Source organism: Clupea harengus, chromosome 22, assembly GCF_900700415.2.
Source record: "Clupea harengus chromosome 22, Ch_v2.0.2, whole genome shotgun sequence".
NCBI classification, from domain to species: Eukaryota; Metazoa; Chordata; class Actinopteri; order Clupeiformes; family Clupeidae; genus Clupea; species Clupea harengus.
The window spans coordinates 25,582,144-25,597,991 of NC_045173.1; the positions used below are offsets into that span (position 1 = coordinate 25,582,144).

The 15,848-nt window shown below is 46.4% G+C and overlaps 3 protein-coding genes across 3 annotated transcripts; all 3 read left to right on the top strand.

The window, feature by feature from the left end:
• Positions 1–4,268: 4,268 nt before the first annotated feature.
• Positions 4,269–5,588, top strand: LOC116218334 (piggyBac transposable element-derived protein 4-like). Its single transcript, XM_031559406.1, has one exon. The coding sequence runs from the start codon at positions 4,269–4,271 to the stop codon at positions 5,586–5,588; it is 1,320 nt and encodes a 439-aa protein (XP_031415266.1).
• A 6,698-nt stretch (positions 5,589–12,286) lies between these two features.
• Positions 12,287–14,016, top strand: LOC116218335 (probable histone-lysine N-methyltransferase PRDM7). The gene is made up of 5 exons (XM_031559407.2): positions 12,287–12,299; positions 12,381–12,509; positions 12,856–13,127; positions 13,268–13,335; positions 13,717–14,016. The coding sequence occupies exons 1-5, from the start codon at positions 12,287–12,289 to the stop codon at positions 13,928–13,930; spliced, it is 696 nt and encodes a 231-aa protein (XP_031415267.2). The 3' UTR covers positions 13,931–14,016.
• A 462-nt stretch (positions 14,017–14,478) lies between these two features.
• On the top strand, positions 14,479–15,445 carry LOC116218336 (zinc finger protein 239-like). The gene has a single exon (XM_031559408.2). It carries the CDS (start codon positions 14,479–14,481, stop codon positions 15,247–15,249), a length of 771 nt encoding a protein of 256 aa, XP_031415268.1. The 3' UTR covers positions 15,250–15,445.
• Positions 15,446–15,848: the final 403 nt, after the last annotated feature.

Consider the following 15,848-nt stretch of genomic DNA (forward strand, 5'->3'; position numbering starts at 1 on the left):
TGGCCGAATGGGAGAAGGTGCGCTTCAAAAACATGAAGAGGAACCACCTGGCCATGCTGGCCATAGGTAGCCATTACATCACAGTTTTTTACCCTGAGCTATACTGAGCCTTTGACAAAATTTGATTATTTTGAGAGGTGTTTCACTAATAACAAAACAATAACATGAATTATATCTTTATTATAATACTGTAATGCTTTTTACGAATGCCAAATAATTCAACTTAAATATCTGTGATTAGTGGTAGTCTGTCGGTATTTTTCACTATGATTTCAGAGTTGTAAACCACACGTCATACAGTATCTGTCTGTCTCTCTGCCTTCCTGCCTGCCTCTTGGCTTTTTTTCCTGTCGTTCCCCCTGTCAGGTCTGTCCTCCACTCCTCCAGCCTTCATGAAGAAGGGCCGGGCCAGAAGGGAGACGTTGGCGAGAGCACCCACTGCTGACAGCACCGACTCAGAGGAAGAGTGGACACCCAGTTTGGAGAGGAGACCTCCAGGTCAGCATACAGCAAAAGATTTGAAATCATCTTACCAAACAGAGAAATGAGAAATGCTCATCATGTGCAATCCAACATCATACAGTTGAAACGTCACCTCTCTTAAACTGTTATGACATAAACTTAACATTATAACAATCATGAAAGGGAATTTATTGCAGGACTGTTATATGACTGCTTTAGTTTTCGCTAGGTGCACCTAAGAAACTGGGAACTGAGTGTACAATACACAAAGGTTATACAATAATTATCAATTTTTTCTGTTGCCTCTGAAAATGTAGTATTATTATTATTATTATTATTATTATTATTATTATTATTATTATTATTATTATTAGATTAGAGAAAAGAGTACAAATAGAAAAAGATGAAGACCTCAACTGATTCTGTCTTCTTCAGCCTCTCGTGCCTTCAGAGCTCCCGTCAGAACCCCAGCTGAGTCCAGAGTTGGCTCCGTAAGGCGCACCCAGCCCCTAGCTCCTGCCCTGCCATCTCAGGTGAACACCCAGCCCCCAGCTCCTGCCCTGCCATCTCAGGTGAACACCCAGCCCCCAGCTCCTGCCCTGCCATCTCAGGTGAACACCCAGCCCCCAGCTCCTGCCCTGCCATCTCAGGTGAACACCCAGCCCCCAGCTCCGGCCCTGCCATCTCAGGTGAACAGCTAAACTTTTTGGCCGTCCTTATGAAGAAAGGTAGGAAGGGATCATATAAATAATTAAGGGAAAATTACTCAAACTATTTATTTTAGTGTTTATGCTACTCCGGGTTAGCCTGACGATGTCATACTCATAATTCTAGTCAGAATATGAGTCTGAGACCGCTCCGTTGGGCTGTGATTATGGGGCGTGTTTCAACCGAACTAGGGAAAAAAAGGCCTCTTCGCTCAATTGGATAGGCCTACAACCAATCAGAGCAACGTAGTATGACCATAACGTAGACCATGGGGCCAGCTGATACATTAAACTTTTACCGGATCCCGTAGGAAGGACGGCAAAAACATCTTTTCGATCGACAAATGCCTTGATCGCGTTTCTCTGTTCCTCTTTCAAAATGAATGTGCTGTCAATGTCTTCTAAAACAGACTCGAATTTCCACATTTCAGCTCTCCAACGGCAGCCATGTTTGTTGAAAACGAATTCACCCCAAAAGCTCTTTGGTGACGTGGTTGATTACGTTAGGGTTGATCATCTGTCCATCATCGTATAAAGCCCGCCCTGACAATTTGATTGGTCTATATCTCCTCACAGATTTTTGTGAGGAGATAATTTCTCCCCAACGGAGCGACACCAGACCGAACTTCCCGACCAAATAATTTGTGGGCGTGGCTAAGTTCGTCTGGCATCCAGGCTAACTCCGGGTTCCTGTGGATCCTTAAATCTGAAAAAGTGAGGTGTGCTCTCCAGGAGTGGAAAACAAAGAGAGAGAGTCTGTGGGGACGTGACAACAAAGTGACATCAGGTTACAGTTTGGAGGAGAGGCAGACAGTCTACATAAGTTCCAGATTAAACCATACGCCCTGATTCAAGTCAAATACAATGGACAAATTCCAGGTGTACCAACAACATGTACAAGATTTTTTATCTGTTAACCTGACTGTTCACAAAAGTGCGTGGACGCCTCGCGGACCCCCCCCCCCCACGTTTTTAACACGTGTTCGAATTCCCCTTAACTAATCGCGGCCAAGATAAATATATTTTTTCTGAAACAAACCTTAATAATAAAAGCCATATATTTTGTCTACGAAACTGTGTTGTTACAATTCGCCAAAGTACATTTAATTCCTTGTGCTTCGTTCATTTTCATTTGTACTACAAACTTCTACCTAACTTTGGTATCGCTGCTGGTTTTACGAAAATGGCTATTCCTCCTATCAAGTTACTAGAAACTGATTGACACTTACTTTATCCAATAGTACTCATTCTCAGGTTTAAAATGGTACCTCCTTTGCCTGTCTTTGAGTAATGTAAAGGTCTGATTGGATAATGCGTAACCGAGTGAACAAGATTTATGACCCGCGCGTAATGACGCAGCTCATTGCTCTCTTCACTCTGACAGCCTGCTGACGAATTTGACGCGACACCGAGATACGAAATACGAGTTTCATGGGAGTTTAGATAATAGTTTATATTATAGTCCTATAGTCTTATAGTTTATATTATTTTATATTTTATATTATTGTCTATATTATTGTCTATTCCTTCATTCAAAAATGAAGAAATATACCACCGAACAAGCTTTGGAGTTTATGTTTGAAGACAGGGAAGAAGACGATGTTGGAAGCTGGGCAGATGATAATTCCGATGGAGCAAGTATTGATTCCTTCGATGAGTTGGATTGGGAAGAACGCATTGACCGTGTCCTTGACATGTAAGTACATATCTGCATTTACTACTATGAGCATGCATTTTGGTATGTTTCCACGATATTATTACCAAGTATTATCTGACTAAAAAGCCTGAATGCTAGCAAGCTGGCTGTTGTTATGTTATGTTGAGCGTCTTATTTGTTTGCTGTTTACATAGTAATAGTGTTGTAATAGTAGTAATATAATAGAACTAATATTGTTGTTTACATAGTAAGAAATGCTCATAAAAAGCACGAATGCTAGCAAGCTGGCTGAGCTACTTAGGTTATGTGGGTGGATGCAGCCTTCATCACGCATTGCTTATTTTATATTGACGTTTTCCTGGTCTTATTTGTTTGCTGTTTACATAGTAATAGTGTTGTAATAGCAGTAATATAATAGAACTAATATTGTTGTTTACATAGTAAGAAATACTCATATGACTGATTGAACAGAATATACTCTTGTCTATAATCTTTGATTTACGGACACGCACCTGACCCATTCGCACCTCGATAAACCAGCCGCATTCCTGCTATCAAAACCCCGTCTTTACCCTTTGTCCCCTGATCTCATCCCATCAACCTTAGATTATCCTCATTAGTATGTATTATCAGACTCTGTGACCCAGACATCTAGCTATATACTCTCTTTTGTCTCACAGACAACTGAGCAATTGTCACCTAACCCCACCCCATAGCAGGAAGGAATAAACCAACCCCATGTTGCATATATCTTATTTTTAGTTGCATATTGTGTTTTGTTATTTTACAAAGTTGTTTTGGAGATGTTCAGTTGTGCTTACTCAGTAATCTATAGTTTTATTTTCGCTGGGTTGTTTGTATAACATTTGCCAATTGATTATTTTTTTTCAGAGATGTCCCTGCACGAGACACACCTGTCCTCTCCCCTCATCCAACACCCCTCAGCTCTTCTGACCTGCCTGGACCATCAAGGCCTCCTCCAGCTCGAAGGCAGATGAAGGCCAAAAGGAGAGTGAGGTCATCCTCCAAGGCAGCAACAGCATCCACACCATGGCTGCTTCCTTCAAAGAGGAGGAGACCAGCCCCACTGGGGGATAGAGGGCATGCTGGTGGTTCTGAGGAGAACGTGTGCCCTTCACAGATTTCTGCAGGGCAGACGAGGGCCAAAAGGAGAGTGAAGTCATCCTCCAAGTCAGCAACAGCACCCATACCACTGCTGCCTCCTTCACCGGTGGACAGATGGCATGATGGTGCTGAAGAGGACGTGTGCCCCCCACAGTTTCCGTTCTGCCCTAAGAGGATGCCTGGACCGCAGCTTGATTCCCAGAAATCATACAGCCCCAAGGAAATCTTCGACCTGTTTTTCCACAAACAATGCCATTACAACGCTGTGTATCAACACAAATAAATATGCTGCCCGGAAGATTGCGGAGGGTGCAAAGATGCGGTGGAAAGAGGTGAAGCCATCTGAGATGTGCAACTATTTGAGCATTGTGCTGTATCTCGGCCTGGTCAAGGTGACCGCTGCAAGGGACTTGTGGAAGAAAGAAAACTTTTTCAAGTTTCCCTATCCTCACAGTGTCATGAAAGGCTACAGGTATGAGGCCATCACAGCAAATTTACACATGAGTGACCCAGCTGCTGATGTGGTAAATGACCAGCTCCGTGGTCAGCCTGGGTATGATGGCCTTTTCCGCCTGAAGCCTCTTCATGATGACATCCTCACGGCCTGCAGGACACACTACCACCCACACAAGAACCTGTCAGTGGATGAGCGCATGGTAGCCACAAAGGCAAGGAACGGGATGAAACAGTACATGAAGGACAAGCCCACCAAGTGGGGCTACAAGCTGTTTGTCCTGGCTGACAGCCAGAGTGGTTACACGTGTGACTTCACCATTTACGAGGGAAAGGCGCCGTCTCCGAGTGGCAATGGACTAACTTTTGACGCAGTTGTCAACCTGCTCAAGGTGCCCTATCTTGGCACGGGGTTCCATGTTTATGTAGACAACTTCTACACCAGCACCAAGCTTTTCAGCCATCTACACCAGGTGCGCTTTGGGGCCTGTGGGACCATCCGGGAGAACTGTGTGGGGTTTCCACGGACAACAGACAATGCGCTGGGCAAGAAGGCTGCCAGAGGGGACATGCGCTGGATACGCGAGGGCTCCTTGCTTTATGTAAAGTGGAAGGACACACGTGACGTTACCATGTGTTCCACAATACACAAAGCGAACAGTGGGCAGAGTGTGCAGCGCCGTGTCCGCAACCCCGATGGTACCTGGTCCAGGAGGGAGTTTCCTGTGCCTGATGCAGTCAAGCAGTACAACAAGAGCATGGGGGGGGTGGACCTCTCTGATGCTCTCATCAAATATTTCTCTGTTACCAGGAAAACAAGCCGCTGGTACCTGAAGTTCTTTCTACACTTTGTAGATAATGCGGTGGTGAACAGTTTCCTCATCCACAAGGAGATGGCAGAGATGAAGAACCAGAAACCCCTCACCCAGAAGAAATTCAGGATTGCACTGTGTGAGCAGCTGGGTAAAGTTGGGAAGGAGCTGGCATCCAACGAGGCATCCACGGACCACGTCCCATTGGAAGCCTGCGGACTCTCCAATGATCCACACCTGAAAGCCACCAAGGGGAGGAGGAAGTGCCGAATCTGCAAGTCATCCACTATATGGCTATGTGAGGCTTGTGACGTGCCCCTGTGCATTATCCCAGGGCGGTGTTGCTTCAGATTTTGGCACAAGCGTGTCTGATTTTTTTTAAAACATTTTTTTATGTATTTTTTTATATACATATTTGTAAATAGTCATTTTTTGTGTGTGGTTCATTTTCTCTTTGCCTCCTAAAATCCAACCCCTCATCCACGTTGTAGGAGGTGGTAACAGCACATTACATGTGTGGCATTTGTAATTGTTCTGGCTAACGGGGCTCTGGTGTTGACATTTTTTAAATTTTTTTAATTTTTATTTTATTTTATGAAAGACTGAGACCACTGGAACAAACATCAGGACAGGCTTCACTTCAAATAAGTACAAAACCACAAAAACATTCATGATAATGTGATAATGTACTTCTAAATGGATTTGGATAGGTTTTGGGTATATTTTGGGTAGCCTATACACCATCATGTATATTCTCACAAGAAAATACAATACAATGCAAATTATTACATTGAAATTAATTCAAATTGGTTTGCTGTAGTACAGAAGGCAAGAAAAAAAGTTTGAATGCTGGATATACAGTGACTTTTGTATTTGGTGATTTTGGAGAGGTTAGGAGACACTTGGAGACGTCTAAAAAGACACCATATGGAAACTGATGTGTAGCACTTGTAAACTTTTGTCTATCTGCTTCAAATTTTTTACACACACTGTCAAGATGTTGTTGAATCAGGAAATAAAGGTTTTGGTTTCCTCTGACATTCAAAACCCAGTTCTATACTGAAGAAACCAAAAAAAAAATAGGTTGTTATGTTTTTTCCTGACAAATCCGTACTTTTGCTGCTCTGAAATGTAAACTAAAATGACATAATAAACACTTTAACGAGTTGCAGTTGATGGCCCAAGTGTCTTCTTTAATTTAAGCCATGAATGGTTCTACACATTGCATAATAACCAGAGATATTCAAGTTTTAAATGAAAGAGAGAGAACAGAGAAAAATAGGCGGAAATTGTCAAAAAACGCCCTGCTGGAGAGAGGGGTTAAAGTTATTTTGTAGCGTGCATGTTATTTCATAGTAGCAAGTTATCTTCTTTTGTTGCTGAACCTCTTTTAACTGACTCCGATAGCCCAGCCTTTCACCTTGACACCGCCTCAAGCACTAGTTAGCCCTGCTTGGGCTGAAATATCGGACACCCGTCAGCCAAACAGAAAATACTATTAAGACAATTTAAGTTAGGTGAACAGGTAGAGCACTAGTCACTAGAGAAAGTGGGAAATGTTGAGCGTTTGTTTACTAGTTGACTTAGTCAGAAAATCCCCGATCCTTAGTAGGAAAAAGCCATGATGTTGCCCAAAGCAAGCATCCCCCTGAGCCAGAAAGCTTTTATTCAGGTTTGGGTTCTCTGAGATGTTTAAGGGTCTAAAGACTCAAAGCGGGGTGCAGTTTTGACGCACATGTTAAGGGGTTACACACTAGCCTGTGTTTGCGCCTGCACTAGCTTGTCTTGTCACTTCTTCTCTATGCAGCCAATCAGCAACAAGACTTCACAGCCAATCAGTGACGACAACAGGACTTCACAGCCAACCAGCAAGGGCATTCAGATTTCACAGCCAATCGGAAATAGAAACAGTAGTCCCACAGAACAGGCTATAGAGACAGAGGAGAACAAACACACACTCACCAAAACACACACACACACAATGACAGAACCATAGAGGGAGAGGAGAGCAAACCGGTCTCATAAGCACACACACACTATAGAATAGAAACAGCCGTTTTCAACCTTTCAGCAGCAATGCTCAGTGTCCTCAGGCCTTACAGTAAAACACACTAACACGCACATACTGTTACGACTGGTGGGTGTTGTGCAGGACTCAATAGCACGACTCAGCACAGGGGTATATTTAAAGGGTGAAACGTTTTACTAGCCGGGTTCAGTACACAGGTAGGCAGTCCAACAATTGCAAACAAAACCAAACAGGGAATAGGCAGGAGAATAGTTGTAGGGCAGGCAGAGGTCAGAAGCACGAGTAATCACTTTAACAAGGAGAAAAGCGCTAAACGCTAGGAACACTGGAAAAAACAAGGAACATACCATATAACAATAATTTACGAAGACGCAACGAGAAAACAGAAAACAAGGACTATATATACACACAGGCAACAGATAACGAGGGACAGGTGAGAACAATCAAGGCGGGGCAGACAAAGACACAGGTGGACTAAACAAGGGGAATTAACAGGACACAGGTGAAACCAATGATACACACAACCCGGGAGATTGGGAACAGGTGAGGGGTGGAGACACGGACAACAACAAGAGGGCACATGGCATAGACAAACAAACATAGGGAAAGCACATGGCGGGAACAAGGAAGCACGAGGACTAGACATGGGAACAAACATGTGACCACACAAGGGAGACAAACACAGAAATTAAACATGGACAGAACACAGACCTTATACATACTGTTTGCTGATCGAACTCTCAGACAGAACTCCTGTTTGCTGATCGAACTCTCGGACAGAACTCATGTTTGCTGATCGAACTCTCGAACAGAACTTGCTCCTGTTCCTCCTCAGGTCCCCAGAACAGACTCAGACCAGGGTGGAGAGAGAGACGGCGTGGAGAGTGTGGATGGACAGGGAGGGAGAGAGCAAGACCCAACAGCAAAGAGACCTGGTGAGAGGGTCAGAGGGAGACAGGGGAGTGTACACACACTCACGCACGCACGCACACACACACACACACACACACACACACACTCAAAACATAGGTCAGTATTTCGATATAAAGTAGTTGAGCGGAAGAAGGCAGATCACAGTTTGCTGTATGAACAGTTAAAGCAAATTGGTTTCACAAGACTGTTTAGTTTGTGTGTGTGTCAGGTGTGTCAAATAGAGAAACAGCAGAAAGACCAGTTGGCTTGTGTCACACACACACACAGAAATAGAAATATACACACACACACACACACACATATGTATACTGTATGGTAGATCTAGATACATAAAGCAGTCATTTCAAAAGAGGGGAGATTACTTGATAGTTTGCCTAATGATTAGTAAAGGTATGAAACAAATCATTTTGAAAGTTTGTTTTCTTTTATGCATTGTGTTTGTCTTTTTGTATTATGTGTGTGTGTCAGGAGTGTCAAAGAGAGAGTGGTTGAAACAGCAGAAAGGCCAGTTGAACAGCTACAAGCGTGGAGACAGCCTGCGCAGCAGACCCAAAGTGACCACACAAGGGAGACAAACACAGAAATTAAACACGGACAGAACACAGACCTTACAGTACCCCCCCTCTAAGGGCCGGATTCCAGATGGCCCAAAAACACAAACAGATCAAATCCACCTAGGGTGGGTGGAGGGGGTCCAGAGCAAGGCAGGCGGGCAGACCGGACCAGACATAAGGCTGGAAAGAACCCAAGGGTCTGGTGGCTGACCGGGTGGACGGCCAAGCAAGGGCAGAATGTCTGGTGGCTGGCCGTGTGGGTGGCCAAACAGGGGCAGAGTCTTTGGCGGCCGACCGGGTGGATGGCCAAACAGAGGCAGAGTCTTTGGCGACCGGCCGGGTGGGTGGCCAAACAGGGGCAGAGTCTTTGGCGACCGGCCGGGTGGGTGGCAAAACAGACCAACAACAACCACAACAACACTAACAACAAATAATTTCCAGCGATATCGATTGGTGTTTGGGGTTGCAGGGCCAATGGCTGGGGTAGTTGTAGCACCTGGACTCGCTGGTTCATTAGGGCTGGCGGCACCAGGCCCTGGGTCTGCTGCAGCTGGGACAGGGAACCCAGGAACACTGGAGACAGGGGCCGGAGCGCCTGGGACCGGCGCATGGACGCCTGGGACCGGCGCAGGGACACCTTGGATGCTTTGGACAGGAACGCCTGAGACGCTCGGAACCGGGGCGCCTGATACGCTCGGGACAGGGGAGCCTGAGACGCTCGGGACAGGGGAGCCTGGGACGCTCGGGACAGGGGCGCCTGGGACGCTCGGGACAGGGGCGCTCGGGACAGAGGCGCTCGGGACAGGGGCGTTCGGGACAGGGGCGCTCTGGACAGGGACAGCAGAGCCCTCAGCAGCGACGCCATCAGGAGGTGCTGCTGGACCGGTGTCGGCAGAGGGTGCTGCTGGGCCTGCATCGGAAACGGATGCTGGAGGATCTTGGTCGGCAGCTGTGGCAGCAGGGTCCGGGTCAGCTGCGGGGTGTGGGTCGGCAGCGGTGGCTGCGGGGTGTGGGTCGACAGCGCTGGCTGTGGGGTACGCACAAGCTGGGTGAGCGTCGGCTGGGTCTGCTGGGTCAGCGACGGCTTGATCTGCGGCGGCTGGTTCTGCTGTGACGTAGGCCTCAGTGGCGTCACCATCAGCAATTTCGTCAGAGACCGCTTCAGGGACAGCAGCGACAGAGGCTGCTTCGGGGTTGGTAGCAACAGAGGCTACGTCGGGGGCAGCAGTGGGTGCTTCGGGAGGGGTAGCAACGGAGGCTACGTCAGTGGCATCAAAGACTGCTTCTGGGGTGGTAGCGACAGAGGCTACGTCGGGGGCGGCAGCGTCAGAGGCTGCTTCTGGGGCAGCAGCGTCAGAGGCTGCTTCGGGGTTGACAGCATCAAAGGCTGCTTTGGGAGTGGTAGCGACAGAGGCTACATCGGGGGCGGCAGCGTCAGAGGCTGCTTCGGGGGTGGCAGCATCAGAAGCTGCTTCGGGAGAGGCAGAGGCTGCTTTGGGAGTGGAAGCGACGGAGGCTACATCTGGGGCAGCAGAGACGACCTCGGAGGCGGCAGCGTCAGAGCAACGGAGGCTACTTCAGGGGCGGCAGCGTCAGAGGCTGCTTCTGGGGCGGTAGCAACGGAGGCTACTTCAGGGGCGGCAGCGTCAGAGGCTGCTTCTGGGGCGGCAGCGTCAGAGGCTGCTTCGGGGAGGCAGAGGCTGCTTTGGGAGTGGTAGCGACGGATGCTACCTCTGGGGCAGCAGAGACGACCTCGGAGGCGGCAGCATCAGAGGCTGCTTCGAGGGTGGCAGAGGCTGCATCGATGGCAGCAGAAGCTGCATCGAGCAAGGCAGCGCCAGAGGCTTCTTTGGGTGCGACAGAAAATCTTTCCAATGCTGCAAAGGCAGCTTCGAGGGCGGCGGAGATTGCTTCAAGGGTGGAAGCTCCAAAGGCTGCGTTGACGGCGTCAGAGACCGCTTTGATGGTGGCATTGGTAGAGGCTGCTTCGAGGTTGACAGCGTCAGAAGCTCTTCCTAGGGCGACTGAGGCTGTCCTGAAGGCGGGAGGCAGGAGACGTGGAGTCGGAGCTGAAGCCAGAGCAGGATTGGTGAGTGAAGCTGAAACCCTGGAGCCGGAATCCAGGCGGCATGGAACCGGAGCTGGAGAGGGAGGTGCAGCGAGGGAATCCCAACGATCCAGGAGCTGCTCGAATTGTCCCAACAGCAGGTTCAGGAACTTCAGGGAACTTCTCCCTTGCTCCTCTATTCCCCTTGTCACGAGGCAGAGAGAGGAGGCTTGTTTGCTCAAACTGAGTCTGAGCACTGAGTCTGAGTCGGCTGAGTCCATCTTTGGCGTCTTCGTACTGTTACGACTGGTGGGTGTTGTGCAGGACTCAATAGCACGACTCAGCACAGGGGTAGATTTAAAGGGTGAAACGTTTTACTAGCCGGGTTCGGTACACAGGTAGGCAGTCCAACAATTGCAAACAAAACCAAACAGGGAATAGGCATGATAATAGTTGTAGGGCAGGCAGAGGTCAGAAGCACGAGTAATCACTTTAACAAGGAGAAAAGCGCTAAACGCTAGGAACACGAGGAACAATGGCAAAAAACAAGGAACATACCATATAACAATAATTTACGAAGACGCAACGAGAAACCAGAAAACAAGGACTATATATACACACAGGCAACAGATAACGAGGGACAGGTGAGAACAATCAAGGCGGGGCAGACAAAGACACAGGTGGACTAAACAAGGGGAATTAACAGGACACAGGTGAAACCAATGATACACACAACCCGGGAGATTGGGAACAGGTGAGGGGTGGAGACACGGACAACAACAAGAGGGCACATGGCATAGACAAACAAACATAGGGAAAGCACATGGCGGGAACAAGGAAGCACGAGGACTAGACATGGGAACAAACATGTGACCACACAAGGGAGACAAACACAGAAATTAAACATGGACAGAACACAGACCTTACACATACTGTTTGCTGATCGAACTCTCAGACAGAACTCCTGTTTGCTGATCGAACTCTCGGATAGAACTCATGTTTGCTGATCGAACTCTCGAACAGAACTTGCTCCTGTTCCTCCTCAGGTCCCCAGAACAGACTCAGACCAGGGTGGAGAGAGAGACGGCGTGGAGAGTGTGGATGGACAGGGAGGGAGAGAGCAAGACCCAACAGCAAAGAGACCTGGTGAGAGGGTCAGAGGGAGACAGGGGAGTGTACACACACTCACGCACGCACACACACACACACACACACACACACTCAAAACATAGGTCAGTATTTCGATATAAAGTAGTTGAGCGGAAGAAGGCAGATCACAGTTTGCTGTATGAACAGTTAAAGCAAATTGGTTTCACAAGACTGTTTAGTTTGTGTGTGTGTCAGGTGTGTCAAATAGAGAAACAGCAGAAAGACCAGTTGGCTTGTGTCACACACACACACAGAAATAGAAATATACACACACACACACATATGTATACTGTATGGTAGATCTAGATACATAAAGCAGTCATTTCAAAAGAGGGGAGATTACTTGATAGTTTGCCTAATGATTAGTAAAGGTATGAAACAAATCATTTTGAAAGTTTGTTTTCTTTTATGCATTGTGTTTGTCTTTTTGTATTATGTGTGTGTGTCAGGAGTGTCAAAGAGAGAGTGGTTGAAACAGCAGAAAGGCCAGTTGAACAGCTACAAGCGTGGAGACAGCCTGCGCAGCAGACCCAAAGTGAGCTACACAGAGGAAGAGGAGCCCAAAGATGAAGATTACCTCTGTGAGTTGCTCTTACTGCTATCTTTCTACTAGACACAATCTCGCTCTTTCTCTCTCTCTCTATCTCTCTTTTCAATGACTGGTGTAAGTGCAGTAATATCACTTCATTTCAACAGTATAATTGTTCATTGACTCCATCATTTTGCGAATTTATATGTTCTCTTTTCTTCTCTTAACTTCCCCACTCTAAAGGTTGATCTGCTGATGACTTCATACCGTTTTCAGCCATTTTAAATAGATGCTTTCACAGTTGCTGGTTATTGAGTTTTACAACAGAATGATTGTACATCTTTAGGTTGCTTCATAATATCAGTAAATGATCTCTGATTCGTTTCTTTTCTCTGCAGACTGTGATGACTGTGAGTCTTTCTACATTGATGAGTGTGGGGTCCATGGCCCCCCTAACTTCATCCCCGACACCCCAGCTCCTGTAGGGGTCCCAGACCGAGCCAGACTCACCCTGCCACCTGGACTGGTGGTCAGAAAGTCCAACATTCCAAACGCAGGTCTGGGGGTGTTGAACCAGGGTCAGACGGTGCCCAAAAGGGCACACTTTGGCCCCTATGAGGGAGAGGTGATGGACAGGGACGAGGCCATAGAGAGCGGATACTCCTGGGTGGTGAGGGATCAAATGGTGTTTCTAAACAATAAATGCTTCCAGTCTGAAAAACTGATTCCAAAAAAAAAGAAATTCTGTTCAAAATGTTTAACTCCTCTGTACTGAAACAGGTGACAGTGTTTGATTCAATGTTTCCACAGACATACAAGAGCCGACATGCAGATGAGTACATAGACGCAAAGAGAGAAACTCACTCCAACTGGATGAGGTTACGTCCTTCTTTATTTCCTCTTGATTCTTTCACTTGAAGGTCCAGTCTGTGATTCTAATCCAAACTTTCTGCCAGATTCAGCAAATTGCTCTTCTCTCTCCTCTAGCTGGCTGTTCAGTGTGTGTCTCAATAGTACAACTTTACCCAATTCCAGCCAATCAACACGTTGATTCAGGAGCACATTGGCACAATGCCAGAATCGCAAACTGTACCTTTAAGTCTGTCTGTCCTATCTGCTGTTCTTGTTGCTGTCTCCTGAGCTGTCACTGATATAAGTCACGTATTTCACACCGTGCTTTATATTTATATTGAAGTTGTAGAACTAGTGTTTACACTTCTCTCTTCTGTGTCATTTTCAATCTCTGGTTTCTCCATCAGGTATGTGAACTGCGCTCGTGACGGTGAGGAGCAGAACCTGGTGGCGTTTCAGTACAGAGGGGGGATTGTGTATCGCTGCTGTAAGCCCATCGACCCTGGAGAGGAGCTGCTGGTCTGGTATGGAGAGGACTACGCCAGAAACCTGGGCATCACCTTCGACTACCTGTGGGACATCAAGAGTAGCGCCAAAGGTACATCACAATGTTACACCTGAAATACTGTCTGTTCAAAGGTAGCAGCAACCATCTCCGCTTCACCTGCTTTGAACTAAATCTGCCATCTAGGCCAACCTCATCTAGTGAGATCACACCGCCCTCGTTAGAACACACCGCCCTCGTTAGGGTTAAACGACTCAGCAACGATCACAGCTTCACCTGCTGTGAAAGAACTTGAATATAAAATAATGTTAAAGAGCAATTCTGCATCACAGACCTGAATCACTGATGAGTGGATATAGGATGATGAGAATATTGAAATGAATGACAGTAAGAAATGTATGTATGTAAAAAGTTTACATCCAACCACGGGCGGCAGTGGTACAGGAGGTAGAGAAGTCGTTTAGTAATCAGAAGGTTGCTAGTTCGATTCCCTGTCGAAGAACCCCTAATGGCTCCTGATGTGCAGTGTGCCATCGGTGTAAATGTAAAATGTGTATACATTGTAAGTCGCTTTGGATAAAAGCGTCTGCTAAATGACTAAATGACAATGTAAATCTTTGCCTGAACCTAAATGTCATCTCTCTCTTTGTTCTTTCTGTCAGAGATGTCGGCTTCTCAGGTGTTCTCGTGCTCCTTGTGTCCGTTTTCCTACACGGCTCAAATCTACCTCCATAAGCACATCAAGAGGTGCCACACGGACGAGTACGTGAGACTGCTGAGGTCTGGAGAGATCAGACCAGAGACTTTGGCACCTTCCAGAAGCAGCAACCAACAAACACAAAAACCTCTAACTGTGCCGTCCAGGTCAACATCCAGTAAAGTCGCCCCTAACCCCTCTTCACAACAGGAAGGAGCGAATGACAAGAGAAGTCACCGCTGCACTCAGTGTGGCAAGAGCTTTACTCAAGAGGCACATCTCAAACTACACCAGCGCACTCACACAGGAGAGAGGCCGTACCACTGCACTCAGTGTGGCAAGAGCTTTACTCAAGAGGGAGATCTCAAACAACACCAGCACATTCACACAGGAGAGAGGCCGTACCACTGCACTCAGTGTGGCAAGAGCTTTACTGAGGGGGGAAGTCTCAAACTACACCAGCGCACTCACACAGGAGAGAGGCCGTACCACTGCACTCAGTGTGGCAAGAGCTTTACTCAAGAGGCACATCTCAAACTACACCAGCGCACTCACACAGGAGAGAGGCCGTACCACTGCACTCAGTGTGGCAAGAGCTTTACTGAGGGGGGAAGTCTCAAACTACACCAGCGCACTCACACAGGAGAGAGGCCGTACCACTGCACTCAGTGTGGCAAGAGCTTCACTTCTACGGGTCAATTAAAGACACACCGTTGCACTCACACGAAAGAGCCCTAACCATGCGCTTTGTGAAACAAGAACTTCATCTCATTGCAGGAAGAACTGCAATGGTAAAGATGTATTTTTATGGCTGTTTAATTATTTGTATTTAGTTTAGTGACATAGTACTAGTTAGAGCATTACTTTATTACTGTAACTTTTTTAACTTTAATATTTTAAATGTAATATTAGTATGTGTAAACTTTGTTAACTGACCAGCAGTTACACTTTCTTTAATGACCAATGTCTTTAATGCTCTTAAGCTGTAATATAATGTAATAGTATGTATGTTGTGTATGTATTGTAAATATTCACTTATAAGTGTGGCTTTAAAAAAAAAAATGTAATCTTTAAATAAATACATTTCATAATTTAAATAAAGTTCATGTAATCATATTTAAACTATGCTAATGAAATACAATTTAGTGTAAATATTTGTGTGTGCATTTTTGTGAGTAAATAAATAAAGCACGAGAATTCTGTAACCTTAACAACAGGAATCATACATTCGTCTACACTCTCCTGAGCAAGTTACAGTGGTAATAGCTAGCGAGCTGTTTACAGTCACAACCCACAGAAAGTTAAAAATGCTGTATATGTTGTGCTGTTGGATGCGA